Source organism: Gambusia affinis, linkage group LG19 (genome assembly GCF_019740435.1).
Source record: "Gambusia affinis linkage group LG19, SWU_Gaff_1.0, whole genome shotgun sequence".
In the NCBI taxonomy this organism is placed as follows: domain Eukaryota; kingdom Metazoa; phylum Chordata; class Actinopteri; order Cyprinodontiformes; family Poeciliidae; genus Gambusia; species Gambusia affinis.
This window is the reverse complement of record NC_057886.1, coordinates 17,894,730-17,922,105: the sequence shown is the minus strand read 5'-3', so window position 1 is coordinate 17,922,105 and position 27,376 is coordinate 17,894,730. Positions and strand designations below refer to the sequence as shown.

At 37.1% G+C, this 27,376-nt stretch overlaps 3 protein-coding genes and 1 long non-coding RNA gene across 4 annotated transcripts in view; 3 read left to right on the top strand and 1 right to left on the bottom strand.

Moving 5' to 3' along the window:
* The first annotated feature begins 13 nt into the window (after window positions 1–13).
* Window positions 14–6,990, top strand: LOC122821470. The gene is made up of 4 exons (XR_006369023.1): window positions 14–162; window positions 970–1,075; window positions 1,317–1,392; window positions 6,907–6,990. It is a non-coding gene; the product is annotated as an uncharacterized LOC122821470 (long non-coding RNA).
* wnt9b (wingless-type MMTV integration site family, member 9B) lies at window positions 5,441–12,013 on the bottom strand. Its single transcript, XM_044099426.1, has 4 exons — window positions 11,758–12,013; window positions 11,100–11,353; window positions 9,652–9,917; window positions 5,441–7,352 (listed from the first exon to the last, which is right to left on the bottom strand). The coding sequence occupies exons 1-4, from the start codon at window positions 11,841–11,843 to the stop codon at window positions 6,891–6,893; spliced, it is 1,068 nt and encodes a 355-aa protein (XP_043955361.1). The 5' UTR covers window positions 11,844–12,013; the 3' UTR covers window positions 5,441–6,890.
* Window positions 12,014–13,899: 1,886 nt separating this feature from the next.
* On the top strand, window positions 13,900–20,194 carry arf2a (ADP-ribosylation factor 2a). The gene is made up of 5 exons (XM_044099413.1): window positions 13,900–14,019; window positions 17,107–17,261; window positions 17,357–17,467; window positions 17,581–17,705; window positions 18,101–20,194. The coding sequence occupies exons 2-5, from the start codon at window positions 17,117–17,119 to the stop codon at window positions 18,260–18,262; spliced, it is 543 nt and encodes a 180-aa protein (XP_043955348.1). The 5' UTR covers window positions 13,900–14,019; window positions 17,107–17,116; the 3' UTR covers window positions 18,263–20,194.
* Window positions 20,195–25,858: 5,664 nt separating this feature from the next.
* The window catches only part of si:ch211-278a6.1 (SRC kinase signaling inhibitor 1), a 111,947-nt gene continuing 110,429 nt past the window's right edge, over window positions 25,859–27,376 (top strand). Inside the window, exons 1-2 of the mRNA XM_044099409.1 lie at window positions 25,859–25,905; window positions 27,251–27,348. The gene's annotated coding sequence lies outside the window, so the exon portion shown is untranslated. The remainder of the gene's footprint in view (window positions 25,906–27,250; window positions 27,349–27,376) is intronic.

The following is a 27,376-nucleotide window of genomic DNA, read 5'->3' as shown; positions in this document are numbered from 1 at the left end:
AGACCCCTGAAACCATTCCCTTGTAGCTCTGGCTGTATTTTTAGGCTTATTTCCCTGCTGGAAGCTGAACTAATCAAAAGTGTTTTGTAGCCTCCTCCAGGATTATCCTGTACTTAGCTTCATCCATCTTACTTTGATCAGCTTCCCTGCTCAGAGTTGATGGTAAGATAAACTCTTCTTTCTGCTGAAGAAAACCCTGAAGCCACCACAGTTTGAGAACATGTCTAGTGTTAATTTTCTTCCTCAAATTGTTGTTTGCAAATAGACCAAAATCTTTAATTTTGTTTTGATCTGATTAGAGTTGGTACCTATCTCCAGCTGTTAATTGGTGAACATGTACAAGTTGGAGAAATCTGATTTAAATTATGGAAATTTTACCATATTCAGAATGTTTAAAAACTATTTATTTGAGAGCAAGCATGTTAATGATCATTAAAGTTAACAGCATTGGGTACTGAGAAACCATTTCTTAACCGAGTGGAAAAACATGAAACGTTTACGTTTTCTGTTTATCAGGAAGTGTTATCCAGTCTTTTATGGACCTAAATTAAAAAAAAAAACAGAACCTATAAATTTTAGGTACTTATAAATCCATTCTAAAAATATCAAATATTATTATTAAGTTATTCTGTAAACTATAAAAAAACAAAACAAACATAAAAACACATCACACCCCAAGGATATTGTTTCATGTTAAACTCAGTATCTATTGATCCAGTAAGCTTGAGGCTTGTTTAAAAAATCTTGCTTTTGTAAACATCCATCTTTAAAGCTGCGTTGTCCAATCAGTTAAGTCTTTCATGTCGTCTGCCACAGCCAGGACTTTACTTAATTATTAATTAATGCCAGACATTTTTTCTCATTTCTGGGAGCTCTAGAACAATTGTTTTGACTTTTGGCAGCTAATTGAAGTTTTAAAATAAAACAATAATGTGTCTACTCTAAGCAATATCGATTTCATGTATCTAGTGTGAAAGGTCATGTGACCAGACCTCTACTTCCTGCCTGAAACTACTTTAGGACAGCGCAAAGGTGTAGTTCTTGGTCTGATGGAACCGGGAGAATTTCCTCTCAGGTGCAGATTTGTTCATAGTAACATTTTCACCTGACTTTGCCTCATTGATGAAATGACCAAATGAGGTCAAAGGTCATTCAGCACATTGAGACAATGACATCTGCAGGATGTAGCATTGAATCTTTATGTATCTAAAATATTTCTGAACACTCTTGAAACCATTCAACATAAAATGTAATAATTCATAAATATCATGTGTTAGGGAAGTCCAAGGATTGAAATGCATGCACTTATTTTGCAGGAAAAAATTTTGGATTAAACGAGGTTCAATCACCCCAACCTCAGAGATACCTCCAATTTCGCCTCCTCCCATACAGGTATGCACTCAGCCTCGTTGTAGCTCTAGGCAGTGCATGTTCTTGTTGTGGGTTGAGCAAATGCATTACTCATTTCACATTCCAAATTCCTACCCCATGCTGTATTCACAAGTCTCCGTCCTGTGCTCTTTTCCTTTTCTTTTTCTATTTCTTCTCTTTGTAATTATTTCATCATTAATTTGTTCATATGGAGTAAGGGCATGGGGTTTCAAGTGCTAGGAGGGTGTGGATGGACCTGAGGCTATCTGGTTCTGATTACAAGACGGGGCTGCTCTCTGTGTCCTTGAGCAAAATGTCGTCCAAGCCTCCTACGCCTCATTTAACATCTACTGTTCTTTCACAAATGAGTGATGTATAAACCTGAAGGCTATGTGAGTTGCAATGGAAAAAATGCTTCAGCTTAACAATGCATAATTTTGTGCATATCTGAATAAACATCCAAACCCTTGTTTAAAAATTTATCCTAACTCTTCATCAGATTGTGCTGGTCAACTTCGTAACCTTTACTTGAACCAAACCCTCAGAGTTGTCCTATGTTTTAAAAATTACAATGTCTCAGGGTGGCTTCTGAGGCTCTGGCAGGCTGCCTGTAGCCCACACCCGCAGAGGAAAACCTCACTACAAACACACTCTCTCATCTCACTCCTGCTGAAGTGACAACAGGTGTGCGCGGGCAGGTATACTCGTACACATATGCAAAAAGCCTCTCTGCCCTCATCTGTCTCCACATCCAGACTGCATCCCTGCTCTGCCCAACCCCACCTTGGAGATTGTGTGCGTGCGAATTCAGCTCTGGATTCGGTCAAACTCGTTGCAGCACCCCCTCCACTTGGGGCAGTGAGGGAAATGAAGGCTTTAGTAGTTTATTATAAAATCACAAGAGCAGCGGCAGGGGATAGGCCTCCTGGGGCTGCAAAACATCCCTCCTCATCCCTCCATCCTTGTCTTCTTTCAAGGCCTTCAATATATCAAACCTTAGTCCAGTGTACTGTCTGTGACACGCTTCTCTGTCTCATTTCGCTTTCTTACCTGCAGCTCTGCTTAGAGAAATGCAGCTTTTTTATTGCAATGCATTCTCGTTGAATAAAGTTAAATATTGATCTGCAATTTTTTTGTATGAAAAGTTAATATGTTGAGTCAATTGTGTGGCAATATGAACTTGTTTGACCTCAGACCAACAGTGAATTCATAACTTACCTGAGGTATTAAATAAATCTTTGAACAAAAAGTCCAAAGGGCCATGCAGAAATATGCTACACTGAGTTGCTGCATAACCCAAGTCATTCATGAAGTTTTATATGTTGAATGCAATCTACCCTTGCAAAGAATGTTTTGCAAGAATCTAGCTTAGTATTGTCTATTGTGGGGATCTGCAACCTTCACAATCCAAAGAGACATTTCTGCCTTCACTCCAGCTATATAAAGCTAACTTTCTCTGAAGTTATGTAGAGAAATTATTGAATGTCCAATGAGCCACTTATGGCTCAACAGCCGCAGGTTGCAAAACCCAGGTCTATTGCAATGCAGAGCAATAAAAGAATTGCAGCAGCCTTATGAAAGTAATGCTGTGACAGAAAAGCCTCAGACTCTTTGGGGCTATTGTTTCTTTTCTGAGGTTATTATTAACAAAGCTTTCAAAGATGCAAACTGCAAAAAGTGGGATTCACAACTGGTGCATTCACATGTATTTGGTGGCAAGAAAACAGACAGAAAGAGGCAGATCAAGATTCAAATCTGGTTGTTTTTGTTGTGAGGCATCAGTGCTAATCAACTGCTCAACCCTTGACTTTAATGTGCAAATAATAATATTACCCAGTGCTGTATATTTCATAAACATATACTGACAATAAAACAAAAGCTGATAAACATATGGGGAAAACTATTGTGGACCGTAAAGACTTAAGTTCAAATAAAGTACATTAGGACATCAAAGGTCTATGAATTATTTTTTTCCTCCCACTGTAGAATAAATCTTAATAAATACTTCATAGAGAAATATGTCAACTTTAGTATGCCTTGGCCCTCTTCACAAACTTCTTCCCTGGGTTTTATTTTTGCACCATTTTTCTAAAATTTATGTAGCATTCTTACACCTGGTTAAAATATGTTGCTGTAGGTATACAGTGCACAATACAAGAGAACATCCTTGAAGGAAATATTGAAAAAGTCATTAATGAAAAGAGAAAGGACAAAATTGGTTAGAACCAAAATAGCTTTAATAATCAGTGTTATTATGCATCTTGTGATATTACCACAAGTGCTTGTGAAAGCCTGTTTTTAGCAGACTAGATTCGATCTTGATGAAACAAAGATTTGCAAATAAAATGACAAGTTTGTTTTTTTGGCGGCATTTAGCATCTATGCACCTAAAATCTGGAACAAACTTCCAGAAAACTGTAAAACAGCTGAAACACTGATTTCCTTTAAATCTCAACTAAAAACCCACTTGTTTAGAGTTGTATTTGAAACGTAATCAATTGCAAGTTTATTGACAGAATCTGACTTGATGTTGTGTTTTTATTGTTGATTCTATGTTGCATTGTGTTTTTGTGTTTGATTTGATGTAAAGCACTTTGAAATGCCTTGCTGCTGAAATGTGCTATACAAATAAAATTTGATTTGATTTGATTTGAAAGTGTCTCTAAAGATAAATGTATAGCTTTGAAGAAAAAAAACATAATCCTTTTGTTGCACAAACAAATTTAACAACATCCAATTCTTTAATTTTTTGCAATGAAATCAAAGAATTAAAAGTACCAAGAGTAACAATAAAAGGTATAGTTTGAAAATAAGGAGATAATTTGTATGCAAAGGTGGGCAATAAGTATTTATGTTTACTTGAGTAACATGTTGGAGAAACACTTCACTTTTAGTAGTTTCCCTACATTGTGCTTATATTATATTTGACTACAGCTTTTATGATACTATTCTTAAAAAAATATTCTAAATACTCTACCTACTGTGAAAAACTACACTGAATGAATTACAATTATAGTCTAAGATGACTTGTTCTTTGTACAAAAGCTTTGTTGTTCTAATTCTATTTTGCTGTTCAATTTCAAGATCATCATGCTACAGTAAACACCTTACATTGTTATTGGCAGTACTTTACCCTGGCCCAGCACATGACCTTATGGAAGTATTGGATTATAAGCTTTATAATGAAAAACTTTGATTTGGAAAAGTGTTTTTTTCTGCCTGAATTTGATATTTTGTTCTTTTTTACATCTTAGTCATAAAAATAAAGGTTTTTTGCAAAGAATTGTAAAACTTTGTTTGTCTGATGACATCAATTTTAAATATTAATTCAGTTGTTGTGTTCAGTTACCAAGTACTTTATCTTGTTGTTTTACTCCTACTTGTGTAATTTCTCGCATACTTTTACTTGAGCAAAAATAATGTTGAAGTAGTGCAACTATTACCTCTGCTTTTATGTATATCCATAAGGAATATTTGAACTTATTGCACTGCGGTATAAGAGGTCTCAAACTGATGTTTTAATCAGGAATAATGTGCATAATCACCATAATTAGAGAGCAACATCAAAAGCGCAAGAGTATGCTTTAAATACTCCACACAATGGGCCTCTGTGTGCAGATGCACTCATGCAAACGGTTGGAAAGTTATGATTCACGGGTAATAGGATGTAAACTGTTCATGTCGCATTTGTGGGGCGGCCCATTGTGTGCAATCTGGGGGTCAAGCAATCCACTGAGTCATCATCCTTGTCATCATCGTCATTAAGATTGTCATCGTAGTTGGTGTGTTGGCCAGAGGCAGAACACCTGTATGCATGTCTTCCACTCCCCCCAACCCATTCACCCACTAACCCCTTTGCCTTTTACTTTGTGGTTGATGGCGATGCAGAAAGACCACAGTGTTTTCAGATGAAAAGGAGGGCAGGGCATCATTAACAGGAAATGGTTTTGCTCAATAGACGCAGAGCACCAAGTAGCAGGCAGGTGGATTCAGCTCACTTCTTTCCTGTGTGGGGACTCTTGTGCGTGGCTGAATGCAACCGAGCAACACACAACAAAACACACAATCCTTACAAATGTATCTCTTTTTATTAATCTTATTTGTTTTAAATAAAAAAGTGTAAAGCAACAAAGTTTCAAAACAGAAAAAAAACAATTACACATAATTCCACATTCAAAGAACCTGCACAGACATCTAAAATATATTTCAACCAAATGCAGAGGGAAAGACATGTATCTACAGAGAAGAAAACTCTGCATAGCTCATAAATCTTACTGATATTTGCCAAAAGTTGAAGTGAGGTAGAAAAATTACAACTCCACATTGTCAGACGCCTGGAGCCCCGATGTGAGTTATATTCATAGCTCATCTGCAGTTCAGAGGCAGTCCAATGAAGCATGAAACGGCCCAATAAAAACAGACACTCTGGGGTCCAGCTTGCACTTTTGACCTGCACACATGGACGCTGAGCTGGATGCAAGGGGGGTGGTGGTGGAGTAAACGTGGTCATTTTCTTTGATTAGCAATTAGGGAAAATGGGGAGCGTGACTGATTCACTTCAAAGGCATGCAGAACAAAGATGCGGCTAATTTGGACTCTAAAGAGCAAATATTCTGGCGATTTAATTTTATACTTGAAAGTATAGAAAAATTTATACTTCTGAAAATACCTACAATTAGAAAAAAGCAGAACTGGCATCCCCCAAAATTAAGTTGGATTTCAAAGAGAGTGGTCAGCGTTTCCAGCAGTGTGCTAATCTCCCTTTGTTCTCAACAGCACATTTCCATAGACATTTCCATAAGAGCAACTGAAAACACAAAGCTTCTTTCTGTACACGATAACCCTGTTAATGCACATAATAAGGTATGTCAGTGGTGCAAGCCACCATAAAGCTTCCAGTGATTCTATCTAGGCATGTTAGACCCCAGCATCAATAATTCATTTGGTATAATATGTAGCAAGAGCAACTTAAGTGCTTTTACTCAGAACAGAACTTTAAAAGTTCTCCACAGCAGTCAGAGACAGGCAGGCGGAGTCATCTTAACTCCTTTACAGCCTTTTTGGCAATACTAGATTACAAGATTTAATGCATAAAGCAGCAGTATGCGAGGCACAGAAAGTGGCACAATAAATAGTAAAATATGGGAGGCTGAATACCACATCAATCAGTCAGTGTCGAGTTCATACTGCTGGTAAGATCCAGTCTGGTTCCCATTTTGAGGATCTTGATTCCCTCTTTTGTAGAAAAAGTGAGATTTCAGTGCATCCAGCTAAGGAGAAGTAGAGTAGTCTGGAAACATCATCATCTACTGTAATCTGATAATTAGCAAAGAACCAACAGTATTGTAGTGGCACATTAGTGTTTTTCTCCCAAAATATCATGCAAGTCTTAAGTGATATTTGCAAACACATGCGTTGACGTGACATTCTGCAGTGGAGTACCCATGAAGGTCAGAGTTTTGTCCTTTTTTTTTCTCCCCACTGCTTCATCGGATCATCTCCTTTCTCCAAATGTTTGTTTATGCATTCTTGCAGGTGTACACCTCCTCTTCCCTCACGCACGTCTGGCATTCCACATGGCAGCACCAGCGCACCTGGCAGTGGCAGGACAGGCTGGTGAGCCGCATGGCCGTGTTGTAGCCGCGTCCACAGCACAGACTCTGACAGCTTGTGTCTTTGGTGCACGACCGGCCCCCCGTGCCCGGCGAGTAGCGGGAGGGCCTGCAGAAGCTGGGGGAGTCCTCCAGGTAGACCAGGTCAGTGTTCCTGGGGCTCTGGCCATGGCGTTTGGGCCCCGCGAGCTCAGTCTCTCCTGTGGCCGCATTGGTGACGCTCAACACTCTCACGGCGTTGTCGTATCTATACTTCAGCAGCCGCCCAGTGTCATGGAAAGGGGACAGCTGCTTCCAGCAAGTCCGTACGGCACAGGAGCCGGAGACTCCATGACATTTGCAGGTTGTTTTCAGCCCACTCTTCACTGCCTGAGATAGGAGGGACAAAAAGAGAGAAATGTCAACTCTTTCAGTTTGATTCATTACCTGCTTTCTTATCTGAGGGATCTATCTGGCTGGAGAGACAGTTTCCTTCAGGGTGGGTTAAGGTTTAACGGAGATGAGCCAGTCGCTTTCCTTGGTTTAAAAATTTCGACATAATGGATTGAGGGGAGCTGTTTAGCTTGTCGTATTTCATTCGCTCTGCATTTCTCATTCGGACAGCTCTTGAATTTTTTTTTCTCAATGTGTTGAAACTAGCTCTGCCTGTCTCCCTTCTGTCTCGTTCGCCTGAGGCAGAGGTGACAAGAAGAACAGACTGGGGAATCTCTCCGCCCAGTTTCTAGTACATGCATGCTCATGGAAAAAATATATGAGAAATTTCTATACAGGAAAAAAACCAATAAAGATCAACAGCTTGTAGACAGTACACCTTGTAAACACAGATTTTAATATATTATGAATAGGAAGGAAAATAATACTGTTTTCTAAAAAAAAAAAATTAAAAAAAACTTGAAAAGTTTTGCCAGGATTTGTAGACAATACTTTGTAAAACTTTGCAGTTACAGTTGCAAGTCATTTGGGATTTATCTCTGTTTGTGTAATACATCCGAACAACTTAGCACATCTCATTTTTTGCTCATCTCATTTTGTAAAATAACGCAAACTCAGTCAGAAAACACTGGTAAACCTCAAGTTTTAAGTCTTGCCAAAAAGTCCCAATTGAATGTTGTTCTACTTTAACACATTAATAAGCTCTGATCAAAGCCATTGCATTGTAGTTTGGGTTGCTGTGCTGAAATAGAAGTGCAGCGTTAATTTTTCATGACACATAGTGTTTCGCATGAAGCCCAAAAAGTGCAATATCAATCCAATCAGAGCAGAAATTCTTCTTCAACTTGTGTGCTGTACCTTACATTGGAGGTAGCAGGCTTTAAATAAGCTTGCCACCTTTTTCTAACAATAGCTTACTTCTTTCTAAATGCTAGATTTGTGTAGTGAACACAATCAGTGACAGTCTTTTTAACATATTTTACCACCTGAGCTGTGGTAAAATATGTTTACAGCTGCAACTCCTCCAGAGTTTCCTTGGGTAAATGGCCACTTCTTGGTAATTTAGCATTTGTACTCAGTTAGCTATTTATAGTAAAGCTTTAAATATTGTTCCATAATACTTTGATAAACATTCACATACTTGTGAATCTATTCACATTAATAGATTTCTGCAGATGACTAGGTGCTCTGTATTTTAGGAATATCAGAGTAATGGGGTAAATAAATGCCACATATCTTAGATGTTCATTTGTAGATTTGACATCTATTTTTCATTTCACCTTCATGCACCACTTTGTAGTGATCACTCACATCAAAACTGAATAAAAAATGTTCTAAAGTTTGTTGTTCTGATGTAACAAAAGGGGAGGTTTACTCATACTTTTGCAAGGCTCTGTATGGGATTTCTTCACTGAGCTTGATGGTCAGTGATTGGAGCATGATCAGTCAGGCTGAGAGCTGCCGCTGTAGAGAGGGGCCAGAGATAGGTCAAACTAAAAAAGCCAGAGGGCTCTGCTGGGTTGAAAAGTTCTACTCAGGTCCTCCCTCCCTGCACAGGTATGAATGCCCCTGAGGGGCTTCTAAACACCATTACTGTGAGCTCAGGAGTCTACAACCTCTTGTGTTTTTTTTGTAAACTCGGCTGCTGGACTTTTTGGTGACAATAGTGTAAAACTTTTAGCTCACTTGAGATGAGATAAGATAGAGTTCTTCCTGTTTTGTCTTTTGGTTCCTCCAACAGACTTGTCTTTTTAGGTGCGAGCCACAGGAGATGCGCCCTGAGGCTCCCTATTTTCAGAGTGGTGGTTATGAACATTAGGTGGATTTATGAAGAGCACAGTGATCCAGTAAGAGGAAAAAAATGCTTGCTCGTATATTAAAAAGAGGCCACGGTTATAATCGCTCTCTCCGACATGAGACCTTTAATTTTCTGTTGGCCCGCACAGCAAGCTTTATCATGCCTGAGAACACCTGGCTCCAATGATCCCACAGCCATGTTGTCTCCTTGCTGCACTGCCTAACCCACCCAGGTCAAAACATGGAAGCAAATACAAAGGGGAATTGGTGGAGGGGGTGATTTTTGACTGGAAGCTTCAAAACCAAATGGGTAAAGCCTAAAGTTGTCAGCATCATGTTTAATTGGCAGGTGAAATTGCAGCCCAACTTAAAGGAAACAATAAATAAAGGAATGAGAGGTCTGACATGCTGCATAAACACATTTTGTTTAAGCACTCACCCGGATACCAACGTTGATGTTGTGAGCATCGACCTGCGCCCTAAGGTCTTTGCTGACCCTCTTTTGGCCGAGGAACTTTTTGAGGAACTTGGTGCTGTATTTCAGGTTGTCTCCACAGACCCCCCATTGCCACGCTTCTCTGTGCTGGATCCCGGGGGAGTCATCACATGTGCACCTCTCCATCCGGCCTGAGCTGCAAGCTTTGGCGAGTGCATGGGTTAGTGCAGCGGAGGACACAGCCAGAAGGAAGGCAGTCTCCTTAAATGCTGGATTAAAAGAAAGTAGGCACCAAATGGTTAAATAACTCTGCTGCCAGTGATACATAAAAAACATCTTCAACAGCCGTTTTATGTCTGTGGCAGTAATTGTCAGTGGATCTAATCCAAAAAAATGTGTTTTCTTTCCAATAATTAAGCAATTAACCCAACTTGTTTACAAAAATCTCACTACGTTGTCATGGTTTACAACAACCTCAGGAATCCTGTACGCTTACTTGTGTCAAAACCTCTCCTCTGACCTCTTCTTGTGGCTCTGCACTGTTATTTTGTTTCCCCCAAAGTCGTCACCAGTGTATATTTTCATCTAATTAATTGTTATTTTGACTAGGAAGGATTTTCCCAGATGAAAGTGGGTAATCACACCACCCTTTTCCTCTGGGAATGGGCATTTTCCCTGAGATAAAAATAACCGCAGGGCTCAAGCACTCTCCACATCGTTTGCCACATTTCTTGGCGCTCTACTCCCTCATTACCTCTGTGCTGACCTGTTCATGTTCTCCCACACAATGATATCCATATGCATAAAGTCTGGACTGTCCTACAGGATTTTTGTGTGCACAGCAGATCTGCAACTTGTTTTAAAATGTTATCCAATGCAGTTGAATGTGTAGCTTATTAAATGTTTCAAAAGTCATGCAGAACAAATTTTAAGAAGGAAAATTCAATTTAATTGCAAGGGAGAATTATTTCTTACCTGTGGCCAAAAGTTTAAAGTTCAGACAAGGGAAAAGAAAATCTTAACTTTGCATATCAAACAATTAAAAAACTTAATAGCAGAGAAAAAAAATGATACTTAACATTGTATTTCACAAGATTTTATGTAAAATTCTAGTAAAGGAAACATCATGTGAGGCTTGTGACTACATGCACTGATAAAAACCACCAATTTAGATTTTATTAGAGTAAGCAGACATGCAAGTTTGATTATATGCTTTTGCAATGCTGCAGCCGATGGGAGGTTTACTCAGTGTTTTTGCTTATTCTTATAGATTACCTTCTGTTTAGAAAAAAGTCATCAACCAGATTTTACACACAGTCACACGCACCCGCCCACACACAGACACACTCAGACAAATTTTGTTCTGAACCAGCAACAGCCCATTTCATATCTCTGTGATAAAGTCAGTTGAAGTTGAAGTAGCAGAAATCAGAACCAGAATGCGCGCTCACCTCTTTTTAAGAGGCTTCCTCGGCCATCCAAGGTGCAGTTCCAGCGCTCGTTTCTGAATTGATAGCGACACTCCAACTGGCCGAGGCGCACCGACTCCCGGAGCGTCTCGGCTAAACCGGGCTCTCTGCGGCACATCCTCTTCTGCCGCCTGGTCAGACTCATCTGCTCGCACTGCTTCAGGTGGGCCTTCCCCGATGGAGCTTCATTGGAAAATGGACCTGGTAAAAGCACCAATGGCTCTCGGCCTGTCAGCCTGTAATTAAGAAAAAAACAATAGTAAATGTAAATCTTGTTCTATGTTAAAAAAAACATCCAACTGTATAATTAAAAAAGAAATAGAAACTTTTCAGTAAATAATTTCTTACGGTAATTAGCTGACAAAGTTTTAATATTTCCCACACTGGTGACTGTTGTTTTAAAGCTATTTAAATTTTTCCTATCAAATTCCGTTTTAAAAAATTGCAAAATGACTAGTAAACACAATTAAAAATTAAATAACAAATGAAATAACAAACTGAATATGAAGACGTTAGACATTTACGCGTGCTTAATTAATTATTGAAGCTTTAATAAATTAGGGTACTCCCATACAGTGACTAGAAAATGACAGTGAATCACCATTTGCAAAATGCCTGAATAAAAAGTTAACCATCTGACCCAAAGTAAGCTGCAGTGTTCGAGAGGAGGATGCAAAGTCCAATGGTTCGCAATAGGCAGGCGGTCCCTGGGAGCCTGGAGCGCATTGTGCCGGTTCGGCGCTGTTCCTCATTGCGGTGACTCTTCAATGGAGAAACTCTGCGCCGTCTACTCGGCGCTTCTCTTTAAGGGGCCCCACATGCTCAACACTGAGTGTCGGAGCGATGCGCATGGCACAGTGGGTCCGCTGGGAGGCAGGGCTGTTCGGAGGAGGAAGCATCATCCTGCCGCACCCTCCATGAAGTCTCGGCATTGTTGCTGAATGTTCCTCCCACTGCGACGCCACCCAGATGCGCACATTTTTGAGCCAAGACAGTTTTTGGAATATCTATGTCCCCTTTTTCTGTGATTTGCATCTTTTGGTCTGTTATTCGGTATAAACTGTGTGAACATTGCAAAGCTTTTCCTGGATTATCTCCACAGATTCAATATCCTTAATAATGGCAGCAACACTGGAATAAACGACAAGATTGCTGTTTAAATATATTATCTATTTAGAACAATGATGTAATGTATGCTTAAATTGAAAGGAAATGCCAGCGTAATGATTCTCAAGCTTAAATTAACCAAACGCAGGTCGTGAAAGGATCCATAAAATGTAATTGAATGTAATTGCCTAAGGTTTATTTCTCCAATTTAACTCCACTTTCCAGTTATGGATGTAGCCCCATCTAGTGTGCGGAATCTAAGAGGAAGAGAGAGTTTTCTTCAGAAGCATCCAAACAGAAAAATAATTTACCTTTTCTCGGAAACTGCAGAGGACTCAGTGTTCAAGAAGGATTGATGTTGGTGTTTTAAATATTGCCATGTCCTTCAAAGCAAATGATCATTTAAAAATGTATTTAAATTCCGCTGTTTTTGAAATGTATGTTCTTTTAAAATTGAAATGTAAAGTGTAACAATTACCACGTCAAAACAAGGAGGAGACACATTCTAATTGAATAGGAGGAACTGGCAGGAATTGTTGTGCCACACTGGAAGAAAATCACTTTATCTTGGATATGAACAAGACAAAGGGGATTATTTTGGTTTTCAGTAGACATAACAAAGAACCAAACGTAGCTCTTACACTGGGAGAAGAGTGTATTTTGTTTGAGCACTGCGCATGGGTTTTTGCCTGACTTGGGAATGTAACTCTGAGACTTTTTATAGAGACATACCAAACTACTTCTGATAATGCAGCATATAAGTCCTTAAATATATGCTGAAAGTCCTGTTTTATTCCGTGTAAACACATGAAGGCAACCATTAATTTGCAGTTATGTATTTGTAGCTATCAGCACAGATGGCTCCTCTGGTCATAATGGAAGACATTAAAGACTCAGCTTAGGTTAGGTATAAATCAACATTAACTATAGTTGCAGAAATCAGACTAAGTTAATTAGCTGCAAATTTCTTTATGCAATACATTTCAAAAATATTTATTCCTCTTAAACTTCTTTCATGCAATGTCATGTTTCAACCATATACTTTAATGTGTATATAATTCATTGGGAGTTTATGTGATTAAAAAGCACAAAGCATTGCATTATTGTAATTTCAAAGGAAAATTATTCAGTTCTCACTTTTTAGAAATATAATTCAATATCAATGAAGTGTCAAGTTTAAAGATTAGGTCACAAAACCACATCAAGGCAAGGCTGGGGTCTGTAATCTGTGACCGCAGAGTCCCATGAAGACTTTCTTCAGTGGCTCTCAAAAGCTTTAGCAAAAAAATAATAAAGAGGTACCAAATTTTTCTAAATATAAAACGCCATATTTAGCAGATTTTTAAAATGTATTCCCATAGTAGAATGACTCTAGACGAATCAGGAACATTTCTTTGGGTCTATTTCTTTTGTTATTAGATTAGAAACTATGTGCTTTTTTACATAAATATTTCAACATCCAGTTGAAGGAAATGTACCTGTCCACATTTTGCAAATCTGTAAAGAGCGCGACTAAAGCTGAGTTGTGAGTTGGGGAGTACAGGTAGAAATTATCATTTGTCTCTCTCCACACCTCTTGATGGCGCTACAGTAATATTTAATGCTTGGGTCTCCCCTTAAATATAAAGAAAAAGTAGATGATATCAGTAGGTGGCGGTAATGCAACCTTAACGTTTCTTAACAACCACCAATAAAAATAAAAAAGAAGAAGAAGCGGAGGAGGATGACGACAACCGGAAATCGCCATTTTCCAGTTGAGCAGTAACGGAAGAAAGATCGAGAAACAGCTACAAAGGTAAATTTGTTATTCAAATATTTAAACAGTCGCGATTATCAAACAATCCTTTATCAACATATTGTTAAAAATGTGCCGCTTTACACGTTTTTTGATTACGGCTCGTTTTTAGGCGTCGAAACCAGACATTTGGAGTTCGTTAGCTGCTTTTTCAACTTCAACGGGAGTGATTTGTTGTGTTTTCATTCATACATTTAATCCTTAAATATATACTTAATGTTTAACAGTTTTTGTTCATCTAGCATCTTCTGTTATATTTTTCCAGATAAAGCTTTGCACAGTTACAAGTAATTTATTGCCAGTTGTGGATCCTTCTCGGCTAATAAGCTAACACTCGTTAGCTGTCATTTTAACAGTCAATTGGTTCTCTTTTTGATCTGTGTGCCCTCAAAATATAAGTTTTCGAAACGGTTTACTAGGCAGATTGCGTCTATCCTAAAGTTACAATTCTAGATATGTGTACTGGCACATGTACAAACCGGAGCAAAAATATTTGTTACCTAAGCATTTTGTTCGATGGGGGTTGTAATCAGCTGACGAGGTTTAGTTTATGAATATGCAGAGAAAAATGCAGATGTTTATTTTCAGTTACTGATATTATGATAAAGCTACAAGTGCAGTTTTTCCTACGTTTCAGTTTAAATCGTCAGCCTTCTCTCAATTTTACCTAAATGATCACCACTCAAACAAAAGTGAAACTATCTAAGAAGTAGACGATATCAGTTCCGCTAAAAGATAACTGTTTATAAGTACAGACAGAAGTGGCAAGTTTATAAAATGCAACTTTACCTATTTCTGATTGAAAGACAGATTCCTTTGTTGAAATTGAAAGATGTTAAATTTCTATTGAACGGTAAAAGCAATTCTTACTCATTTTAAGGATTTCTGGGTGATGCATTTTTGAACGGACACACGTTTGCAAAACAAAAAAAATATTTAAAAAAATGATTTAAATTTTTCATTAGTTAAGCTAATACATTACTTTATTCACATTTACTAACTAGTTTTACAAAAAGAAAACTATTTTCAAAACATATTTGAAGAACTATTTCGAATACATAGTGTTTTTACGTTTTCAGCTAAAGGTGAATTAGTAGTTGTCTGTGTGTCCTACTGGTTAATTCAGCTATTAATATGACTGTGTTGCTTCAAGGCTAAGAATTACTATATCTGGTGGCACTCCCTCATTAATTACAGTGATATTTTTAACCTCAATGAATCAGGAACTTTGTGGTGGGCCTATTGCTTATTTGAGCTTGCTTGATGTGTAACTTGTTTTACTCGTTCATTTGCCTTATGTCATTAGCTAATCGGAAGTCCTTGGTTGCCGTTGGCATGTAACCTCAATATTTGTTAGGAGTGGACTGATATGAAAATGTAGGCCAATATCGGTGTCTGATATTAAAATTGTTGCCATAGCTGGTATGTGATATTTACTGATATAAACGCTGACAGTGCTTATCTGCTTTATTTAGACATTCCACATGTTGAAACAAACATATGTGATGTTTATTTCCCTCCAAATGACATACAGAAACAAGATGGGAATAAAACTAAGTTTTATGTAGGGTCTGATGCGGATATGTTAAAAAAATTACTAACTTTGACTGATACTCTAAATAATAGTTGAACATGTAGCAGTTTATACATTCTAATGTTTTGGGGGTTTTTTGTTTGTTTTTTGCTATTCAATAAGACTGTGAGACTTTTTTTTTTGGTCCAATAAAAAACGTATTTGAATTTCAATAAATATTTGTCAACTGAATACAAGTTTATACTGATTTATTTGCACATCTGACAAAATAACTTAAAATCATTCATATTGTGTTATATATTCTTTTTGTTTTTGTCTTGCAAAATTAATAAAGTGGTAGCTTTATGCTTCTTCAACATGTGCTTTACTGCAAGATCAGTTTTGCACCTAAACAGTTTTATTGTGTTTTAAAAAAATCCAAATTTTTCTGTCATAAATGTCATAAACATAAATAAGAAAATAGTCTGATAATTCTGACCATTGTATAATACAACTAGTTGCAGAATGTCCCATCAAATATTTTATGGTATCTTGAACATGGAGTGTGTTTCTCTTTAACAAAACTAGAAGCTTGGCGCTCACTCCAGGCAGTCTGTGTGGAACTCTGTGGCATATTTTCAAGAATTTTGCTTCCTTCAACTTTGCGGTCCTTATCTATGTTACAGTCTTCACCTGCAGCATGAAGCAGCGCAAAACAAGCTTAGACATGCTTTCCCCTATTTATCCACAAACTTTGTGTATGTAACCTTCAAGACATGGCAACAAAACTGTGGAAGAGAAATGGGAATGTAAATGCGTTATTTTGCTGTGGTTTATGTCATTTTGCAATACTTCACTGGTTAAATCAAATGTTAAAATGTGTAGTAAAAAATGTGAGGAGGTTATCTGAGAGCTGTTTGTAAAGATAAGGTAGCAATATCAGATTTGACTTTAATGAAGTTGTAATTAACCCAATTTAGTTTTGTCTTCCAGCTGAGGTTAGTAAATACATTTCTGTACTCAAATCTTTTGTACATAACAGTTGAGTCTAGAGACGGACAGTATATTGGCATTAACATTTATACTAGCCATTATTGATGTCATAGAAACATATTATACATCAGTGTTGCAGTGTGTCATTATCAGTAATGTAAAATGTTTTTTTGTTGTTGTTTGTTTTGCTGGGTTTAAAAAGTACCTTTGCGTAACTAAGTTGGTAATGACCTTCATTTTTTTTCTGCATACTTTTCAAGTAAATGCTTTTAAGTCCAATTCTTTTGCTGTTTTGTCAAAAACAGCTTAAATGAAATCAAGCAAACGACAGTAGTGTGTTTTGCAGTTTCATTAATGTGCAAGAAAGAAAATACAGAAAAAGACAACAACCAGCAACTGTCTCAAAGTGTCTTTAAATAAACGAAAGATGAATTTGGGCCAGAGGTTGTAACATTTAAGATCATGTACATTTATAGGTCATGCCTTACAGACACGATCTGTAAGCTTTAGTTGAGCTGCTGCGTTCTGTTTAGCAACAGCCTTTTAGAGAGGTCACACTTCAGTTTTGTGCGTCCCTGCAGGTACGCCAAGATGGGGAACTTTTCCAGCCTCTTTAAGGGACTGTTTGGAAAGAAAGAGATGCGAATTCTGATGGTTGGACTAGATGCTGCCGGTAAGACCACCATCCTGTACAAGCTCAAACTGGGAGAAATTGTTACCACCATTCCTACCATCGGTGAGTCGTCTTCTGTCTCATTATTACTTTATAGCTTGACACCTACACTTTACATTGGCTCTGAAAATATATGTATATATTTTTCTTGTTCTAAGGTTTTAATGTTGAGACTGTAGAATTCAAGAATATCAGTTTTACGGTTTGGGATGTTGGTGGTCAGGACAAGATCCGGCCCCTCTGGAGGCATTACTTCCAGAACACACAAGGTGAGAGATGTGATGTTTCTACTCTATCATCTCGGCACTAGCACTTTTCTGCTAAAACTCCCTTTACATTTGAAGTTCTTTGTTTTCCTTTATATAAATCCTTTTGTTTTCAGGCCTTATCTTTGTAGTGGACAGTAATGACAGGGAACGAGTGGGTGAAGCAAAGGAGGAGCTGATGCGAATGCTGGCAGAAGATGAACTGAGGGATGCCGTGCTGCTTGTGTTTGCTAATAAACAGGTTTGTTTCCAACATGGACCTCCATAGAGGTTTCTGTTCTGACGACATCTCATAAAGGAACTTAATGTACTTAGCAAATATTTAAGTTTAGGTTAAACATTGTTCATTAGGTGGTATTTTGTTGGTCACATTTGATTAAAATGTCTAAAACAATTAGACTAATTATGCAGACTTTATTGTTCTGTTATGTTTGCATGGTTTTATGTTAAATGGCTTCTTAAGGAATACCATTGAATTCAGTTGTCCTAGTCTAATCAGGTTTAACATTCGGCTGGTCACATGCATCCAATTCTCTCTGTTCAAATCGGGCAATGTAAAACTTGCTTTAAATTTGCATGCGAAAATCTGATCCTTTGTTTGTTTTCAATGTTATCTTATTGATTTTTATCTGGCAGGATTTGCCGAACGCCATGAACGCAGCTGAGATCACTGACAAGCTGAGCCTTCACTCTCTCCGTCACCGTAACTGGTACATCCAGGCCACATGCGCTACCAGTGGAGATGGGCTGTACGAGGGTCTGGACTGGCTTTCGAGCCAGCTACGGAACGCAAAGTGATCCATTGTGCCGTGTCTCCATCTGCCAGCTCTGCCTGCAGTGTTTCTGGGAGGCTGCACATGGCCTAGATGTACTTCTTTACTCTCTTTCCTCAGTTTCCTTTAATTTTAAAAAAAATATATATATTTTTTTTTTTAGCTTTGGCCAGTGCGCCAAGACATCAGTGTACTGTATGTGTGTGTTTGTATAAGTATTTTTGAGTGAATGAATGAATGTGCAGAAGTGGCAGCAGTACTGCTGTGCCTTGAACACAGCTCTGTTACTTTTCATTCCTCCAGTGCCAGCACACCCAAAGGCTGCTGGTATCCATAAAGCAAAAAGCAATGCACGATGCTGAGTGCTCTGTTCTTACAACGAATGTCTAAGAAAAAACCAAAAGGTAATAATTCTGTTTTTTATTTGCTGGGAGCTTTTTCAACATGAGTTAATTTACCTAGAAAAAGATGCTATCATCTAACAACCTAGAACAGTTGAGGATGAAAACAAATTTTAAATGTTGCTATATATTTAAGATCAAAGACAAAGCACGAAACAACCGTTTAGTTTTATCTTTTAACTCCATAGTTTTCAGGTTTCTAGTGATCAGAATGTAAATGTATTCAGTGCCAATTTATGTGAGAATGTTCCAATGGCGGAAACTTTTTCCATTCAGTTCAGACGCGTCTGATATTAAGTATTTCTTTTTGGCCTTGTTTGTCTTTTGATTAAATCGTATTTGTTCCGTGTAAAAGATCCATTGCGACTGGATCTGGTGACGGCAATAAATGTTGCAGCGCATGTTTACATATCTGGAGGAGTGTTAACTATTGCATGGTTTGTAACCTTAAGGCTTGTGTGGGTTTCAGCTCCACAGAGCCAACTGCTATGACAACTTGCTCCCACTCTGGCTCTTTATTTAGAAGTAGACTTCATTTGCTCTTGTAAGTACAGTAGTTCATTGGTTAGGGTCTGATGATTTTAGCTATTTTATTGTTACTGTTTTTTTTTTGTTTGTTTTTTTCATGTATTTCCTGGTTTATCTTAGTCTGAGCTGCTGGGCGTGCTGTCCTTTTGAGCATAACCCTCCCGGGACCAAGTTAGTTGCAGAAAAGTCTCATTATATTCTGTTTTGGATGTGTCTGCATTAGGAGGTTTGCAAGTTCCTTTTTTTTAGTTTTCGTTATTACTGTATTAGATGGTACATGTTGAATAGGAAGTGTATAAATCAGCCTTACAAATACATATTTAGTGCTTCAAGCTTCTTGCTTCAGGGCAGAGTTACTTCCTCTGTTCATTTACAAGAAATGATTTTGCAGTGTTTTACAGCCACATCAGCTTGCTTAATATGGACTTGTGTGATGACAGCTGTTTTATCTCTCAGCCATGGCAGTGAACTCGCATGCAGTAACACTCTCCATTGCTCTACACCAGCAGATTGTTGAATGTGCCAGTTAGTTTAACCAGAGTAGCCACTCCAATTTGCCCCAAAGTCCTCTGCTATGAGAAATAAAATCAATCTTTATTGATCAATCTACACACTGAGTGAAGATGACTGCACAGTTATGTTACACTGACCTCAGAAGGGAGCTTCAGGTTTCTTTTTTTTCTACAACTGGATATTTCAATGTTTTGAGATTATTATTATTATTTTTTTTACGTTGTAATATCTTTGTACTTGGGTCGCAGTATATCTTGCAACTGTTTAGTCAAGTTGAAAACGTAAATGGAAAGAATTTGAAATTATAACAAACTATTATTAAATTGTTAACTTGATGTCTTTTATCATCTATTTTGGTCAGATGTGAAGCTTTAATTTGCAGTATCATTTCTGTACGAAAGATTTGTGTTCATATTTCTTTCTCTCATTTTTATGCTTTTTTAAAATAAAAAACAAACTTGTCCTGTAACACCGAATAAATGCACTATAATAAAGAGAATCTCTATTGTACACTTTTTATGGTCTCCTCATTTATATATTTGAAAGATTGTATTTTTGGAATGCTTTACAAATTGGTATTTTCAAATAAAATTATCTTCACACCTGTCAACCCTACTGGCATTCATCGTTCTGTTAATTTTAAATGTCAAAACATGCTGACATTCCTTGCTATTACCGCTAGAGGGCAGTGTGTTACTAAAAACCTTGATACATTGTGCTAAATATCTTTACAACACGTAGAATATGTTCTGAATGTCCTGTAAAACAGCTCATGTTGAAGAGTGAACTCGTTCACACGTCAGAGTACCGGTAGTTTGGAATTACATCCTTACAACATTCACTCGTCAGATCCGTTTCAACTATAATCCCATCAATGGTTTGAACATTATGTACAGTTTGAGATGAGAAATCGACTCAGAAGAGAAAATATTTTTTGAATTCTCAGCTCTAAACCAGTCTATGCCGTTGTCTGCGTTAGGGCAATAAATCCTTTGTTTATTGACAGAAATCAGTGGTTTAAAGGGGGATTTCTAATTCTCCCACTGTCGGCACATCTCACTTCACCCTCCATTTCTGCACCATCTGAAATTCAGGTGGCCAACTCTCCAAAGAGTTGTTACCTTGGCAACAGCACCCTATGTATTTGTAGGGAGTAAGTAAGCAGATGTTAAAAAGGAGTGCAAGGGACCAGACATGGACCAGGATGTGTCTTTTTATATAGCTTTAAGAGCACAAGCAAGAGTAGAAGCTGAATGAGATCACACACATTTAATTTGACACGGCTTCTTAATTAAGAAGACTAGCATGATCAGATCCTAACAGCAATAATTTCTCACCTTGCATTAGCAGCTGGTGCCCTCACTCCTGGAATTGCAAGGTGCTTAATGACCTAATCGAGGTATCTTTTTTTCTTTAAAACTTGCTTGGTAATTGAAGTGGAGCTGAGATAATGTTCTTCTGTCTCCCCAATGGATCAGAGTCTATTTCATTTCTCTGTTACATTTGCCATTATCCCGTTTTTTCCCCTGACCCTTTCTTTCTCTTGCTCTCTGTTGTGTTCTTATCAAATGTTGCTGAAATGAACTAAAATTATTAGAATAAGATGTACAGTAATACACAGCATTGCACTTGACCTTGAATGAGATTTAGTGCCCTGCTTCCACTAAATCTCATTCAAAAGAATGACATCATGCTCTTTACTTTCACAGAATGTTAGCTCTAAACTTGTGTATAAATGTAATTTTCATCTCTGTTACAGATGTCTGCATCACTGTGACCTCTGAGTTGGATGAATAATGTACTCAGGTATTGAAGAGTGAATCTTAATTCTTGTTTTTAAAATACTTCAATATTTAACTTTAAATATGAAACTCATAAAAGTTAATTACACAGAGCATGATGTATTTCAACCATTTATTTCTGTCTTTGGTAAGTTATTGTTGCTGTACAGCTAGTGAAAACCCAAAGTTCAGTTTCTCTGACAATTTCAGTTTTAGCTGAGGTCATCATAAGAAACATATTTAACAGAAATGTTTACGCATTCAAATCTATGTCCATGTACTGTACAGTAATTTAACTCAATACTCAGTTGAAGCTTTTTTTAGCAGGTGTTTCTATACTAATGCAGCATGACGGTGGTCAGCCTGTGGCTCTCCTGGGGTTTTAAAGAAGCAGAGGTTGCTTTAATAACGGCCTTCAGCTTTTCTGCATTGTTGGTTGTGGTGTGTCTCATCTTCCTGTTGGCCACATCCCATCAATTCTCAAAGAGGTATTATATCAGACCGGTCAGTCCATCACACTGATACTTGGGTCATTTGTCATTTAGAAGGAGGAGAGTTTGTTATCAACGGGTTTGAATGACATATACAGGTTATGGAATTTTTGATGTATATCCATTGCTTAGCTATGATAACATAATATATATTTAATATATTGTGCTATATTTTTGCTGTTTGATAACTTGCCACAAAATTTTTTGAATTAAATCATTGTTAATAAAGTTCAAGCTCTGGAAAAGAAACAAACGGACACAGTTTTGTCTATGTGTAATGTAAGACAGTACATTATCAAACCATGCTGACATATTAAAAATAGAGAAAGGTTATGTTGAAACAGATGCAATGTCATTGCCAGCTACATGTGAAACAGTGTCATTAGCATACATATAAAAAATCCACCAGGATGAATGGAAAATTATGTATGGACACATTAAAGTAAGTAGACCAATAACTGAGCCCTTCAATTGGAAGTAATGTGTGCCACTTTAAGGAAGACTTCTCAGGTTTGTTTGTGCATGTTCTTTTTTTTGACCACATTTTTTTATTCCGATTGACTTTCCATCAATATGTTTGAATGTAGCACTCTGTGAAAAGCCATTTTTTAAACAGTGACCTCTTGAGGCTTGCCCTCCTTTTGGCAAGTGTTGGTGATCTCTTCATTGTTGTGTAGGCCAGAAAGTGGCCATGACATCACATTCCTGCATTAAAATCTTTTTTAATAAGTCTTTATTTAAAATCTCTGTGAACTGAATTTTGAGGTTGGTGTAATGGATCGTAAAAATGAACATAGATGTTTGGAGAATGTCACATTATGTGTAATAAATCTACATAGTATACAACTTTTGCTTTTTGAAAGGAATAACTAAAATAAATAAACAACTTGATATATCAATCTAATGAAACTGCCGTTTGTGGAAAAAATTTAATTGTTGTTTTTCCTTTTAACTTCGTCAGTGTTTTAATTTTAAAGACTCAAATGGGTTTCATTTTGTAATCTTTCAAAAAACAATGAATTAATATTTTTTCCGCCTTTTCAGTGACATTTATCATCTGTCAGATTGATGTTCTGTCTCTAGGTGGGGGTTTTATATATGGACCTGTCAGATAAAACAACCTTTAAAGCAATACATTCACTATTATTAAAATTAAGGTATTGTTCAAACAACAGTTATTACATGCAACAAACTAATCAGTCAATTTATTTTTCTGGAGACATAATCAATCAACACATTTTGCCTCTAAATGGATGACTTTTACATGTGATAACTTGTGTTTGCATCATTGTAATAGCCTTTTTACTGACAGGAAAAATCTATAAACCTCCTCCACCACCAGTGACCTCCTCCCAGGGGAAACCTGTGCTGCAGCATTATTTTTCATTGATCTGGTTCAATAAAAGCACACTGAAAATCAATTGTAAAGGACAGGAAAAAATTTATTTGTTTTAAGCTACAGAAGGCTGCTCTACATGTATCTGGCCAACCTATGTTTTGATATAACATCTAAATCTATTCTGCTCTGGCTACATTCATAATATTATTGGTCACTCTTATTCTCTGGCACAATGAAGTCACAGAAGGTGCACAGCAGTGAGCTTTCAGCTCAGCTGGTGTTGAAATCCTGACCGTACAACCCACACATACACGTCAAAGTAAACATAGTTCACCAGTGATTAAACTGCACGATGTTAACAGACTGGTCATTTCTGGACTTCCACATTGCCATGGAAACACACGATCTGCCAGCTTCATCAGCTTTGGATTAAGACTGAGGCCAAGAAAGCCTCAGTTTTATGTAAATGGGTCCAGATGAAAATCTAAATCAAATTGATTAACTTTATTTACGTTGAATAGAGAATGATTCAACTCTTCTGACCCAGCTGCTTTTAAAACTCCCATTTTATTTATTTATTTTTTTCTTCCTCCAAAGAGTTTAGTGGGATTGTTATTGCTTCTCATCAGACATATCAATACAAAGTACTTTGGCGTTTTTTTTTAAATCATTCTGCTTCTTCAAAAATTATGTCCTTGAGAATAACCATCCCTTTACTGATTAGCATATCTCCATGGATTTATAAAGGACACTCTACATTTATTGGCACTCCTAGTAATAATGTGCAAAATGTTTTGAAAAAAAATATTATTTCGCATTAAAAATTGCAATAACTCTAGCAGTTAACCTTTTTTATTTTTCACTTTTTAGCTTTCCTAATCACCCCTTTTGCTGTACACATTGAAAAAATAAACAGAACAGTTACAGTTATTTTAAACATTTTAATCATTTGACAAGATTAAGTGAACTGCTGTGTTTTTGGTGCAATTTCCTGAGATATGAAGATGAACACTCATCTGCCTTAATAAACTCATAATTTTCTTTTTCCTTTGTTGTCAATTTGAAGAGGACCTAATGGATAAGAGCCTGTGTGTCCTACCATATTTATAATATAAGAAACGCAAGAAGCCATAGATTACAAAAAAGAAAGAATGAAATAAAGAAAGAAAGGTTTCTCAAAGGAAAGGTTTTTTCACCTCTGAGATACATATTAGATCAGTGACAGCTGATTACATGAATTGTAGGAGGTGCAGTTAAAGCTACTATTTTTGGCACTGCTGAATTAAATATATTTGTAACAGTGTCCTGCTCCCCACCACACACACTAAATAAAGGTGGAATAAAAAGATGAAGTGAATGGATTCACAGCCTTTTTCCTCACATTTGTAGGAAAAATATGAGACAATGGAGAAATAATAAAATTTAATAATGATTTTCTTTTTTACTTTTTAGGCAAAGATTTGTTGCGAAATGTACAAGTCCCATTTTAGATTTAAGAATGAGAATAAACTATTGACTATTCGTTATTATTAAGCAAGTTTTGTAAAATGTTTGTAACACAAAATATTTAAAAGACTATTTTCTCTGGGTAGAAACAAACAATTAAAGTCCCTAACAGTTTTACTTCCCTCACCATGGGAAGTAAAACTGTTTTGGAATGTGATTGAGAAAGGTTAATTAATGGAGCATTGGACAACCGGACCAGGCTAAGGTTCAGTACACGCTGGGAAATGATTTCTATAACTTTTAATTACAAAGCAGACACCTTTTAACCAAACTGTTGCTCGCCAGAATATATATTTCAGATCTGTCAAACGCCAGGTTTAAACGGGATTTCAAATCAAATGTTTCGGCACTTTTACATATTCGGGGTACTTATTGTTTTTTGTGCTAAGCTAACTGTGTGCTAATTAGCAAGCACCTGTGTGCGGGGATGGAGCACCAGGAGAGGTGGTCATTTAAAGTAGGACACTTGTGTTTTACGACAAAGGAAAATAGAAACTATAACAGACTAATGTGTTGTAAAGTTAAACAGGTGCGTATCGTCTTGTTTGTTGCAGCGTGGTTGATATTTATTATGGAAGTTGCTCAATAGTGTACAGTTAGTTTATCAATACACTATAGTAGTTTTTTTTTAAACCCACGTACATTTCAACTTAAGTTGTTTAGTGTGAACCATACAAGTTGCTAAAAGTTACATTAGGAAATAAAACAAAAGAAACCATGTAAATGTTCCACTTCCAACCTGTTCAATACCTTAAAAAGTAAAAAGCAAAACATTTTAACTCTATAGATTCAACGTTTTCCCCTTCCCCTAAAAGTTGGCACATCATGTGGTTTTATTTAGAAATTTATTGACTTAGTTTTGCCTTTTAAAATGTACTTTTACACTTTTTTTTTCTTTTCTTTATTTTTTATTTTTTTTTTTTAATATTTTTAAATTACATGATTAAAACCAGCTAGACTACACACAATATAGCTGCTTTTAAGCTCTGCATCTAAAGCAGTTTCTGGCAGTAGTCTGAATTTGGCTTACTGACCCTAAATGTATTTATTTATTATTTCCACAGGGACAGCTGGCGTAAGTGAAAACAACAGAAGCCATGCCACAGAAGGTATTAAAATAGTTAGGTGCTTGAAAGTTGTTTTCTTAATAATTGGAAAACGTTCAGCTACGGTTTAAATGTCAGATAAAGAGGAGTGAGAAAGATGTTTTACTGTACCAAAGACCTGGATTTAGAGGACTTAAAATAATGCCTTATAAAATAGTCCTTTCAACTTTTCCCCATTTTCTCACAGTACAATTACAAACTTAAAAGTATTTCATAGTGATTTAATATGATGGACCAACACAAAGTGTCAAAACACTGTAAAGTATAAGAAGAATTGTGGAAATTTTCATTCTACAAGCAAAAGTCTGGAAAACCAAATTATGGATCCCTTTCCTTATGTTTTGCAATTATACACATTGTTGTGGTGGTCTGTCTGTATTGAGGTTTAAATAAAATATGTCAAAAGGTTGCAATGCGACATAAACAGAAGTGGTATTTTGAGTGGTCTCTGAGTTGAAGGTTACCCTGACATGCATTTTTGCCTGTCATTTCACATGCAACATTTACATGATTGATTTGCTATGAGAGTCACCTTTGCTGTTTTTCATACAGGGTACACAAAAAGCAATTTTTTTTGCCCTGCACACCATACTTTATATTGTATATATCCAAGGCACACTGTCATTGCCAAATGCACTAACCCCTTTTCATAACCTTCGAGAGCCAAACTCCACTGAAGCGAGTGCAGATCTATTGTGCCAGAGAAAGTGCTGAAAGATTTCTAGGTCAATGAGCTCGCACTACTGAGATGGAGAAGCGGAAGGAGGACAAGCAGGGCAAACTAGGTTCCTACTTGTCTATAGGGACGACCCAAGAATTTCTTCCAGGAACAAAAAATGGTATAATGAAAAATAAATTCAATTTTCAACTCCGCATCCTAATAATTCTCTCTGCAATATGGAGCCAAAAATAAAACTGCAGATTTCATTTCATGAGAAAACTGTTGCAAAGTGGGCTCATCAACTCCCTAAAATTACTTACTCAGCAAGATGCTTCTTAGCAATGAGGCGCTTCCAACTGAGTAAAATGCAGAACCCCGCAAAGCACCAGCCCTACACAGGCCCTGCTGTTATTTCCCTGAGTAATGAGGACAGTTGTCTGACTGTGAACTGAGGTTTAATATGTAATCCATGTCAGTATGTTGTTTTTAATCTGAAATGGAAATTAGAAAACATTTATTTTAAAATTATATGTAAATCATCATTACTTTTGTAGTCTGTGGGACACACAGACCGGGATACCAAATTTAAAATATAGACAGTGGATGTGGGGTAAATATCCACAGGCAAAATTCTGGGAGAACACATATACTTTTGTCAACTTTAACTTGCAGACTTTTCTGTTGCAGGTTTTGTTGTCCAGTTTTGGGATTTTTGGGACAGTCTTCAGCTGACAGGTGGATGCATTCTTTCTTCGAGCCTTTGAACCAGCTGGACATGGTGCTATGTAAGTGACAAGCAGCATGATTATAAAT

Coding starts and splice junctions, on each gene's coding strand:
- wnt9b (XM_044099426.1), bottom strand. CDS start 11,843: ATGCGCTCCAGGCTCCCAGGGACCGCCTGCCTATTGCGAACCATTGGA. Junction 11,354..11,757: donor AACACTGCAGCTTACTTTGG/GTCAGATGGTTA, acceptor TCTTAATTACAG/GCTGACAGGCCGAGAGCCAT. Junction 9,918..11,099: donor AGGAAGCCTCTTAAAAAGAG/GTGAGCGCGCAT, acceptor CTTTTAATCCAG/CATTTAAGGAGACTGCCTTC.
- arf2a (XM_044099413.1), top strand. CDS start 17,117: ATGGGGAACTTTTCCAGCCTCTTTAAGGGACTGTTTGGAAAGAAAGAG. Junction 17,468..17,580: donor TTACTTCCAGAACACACAAG/GTGAGAGATGTG, acceptor TTTTGTTTTCAG/GCCTTATCTTTGTAGTGGAC. Junction 17,706..18,100: donor TTGTGTTTGCTAATAAACAG/GTTTGTTTCCAA, acceptor TTTATCTGGCAG/GATTTGCCGAACGCCATGAA.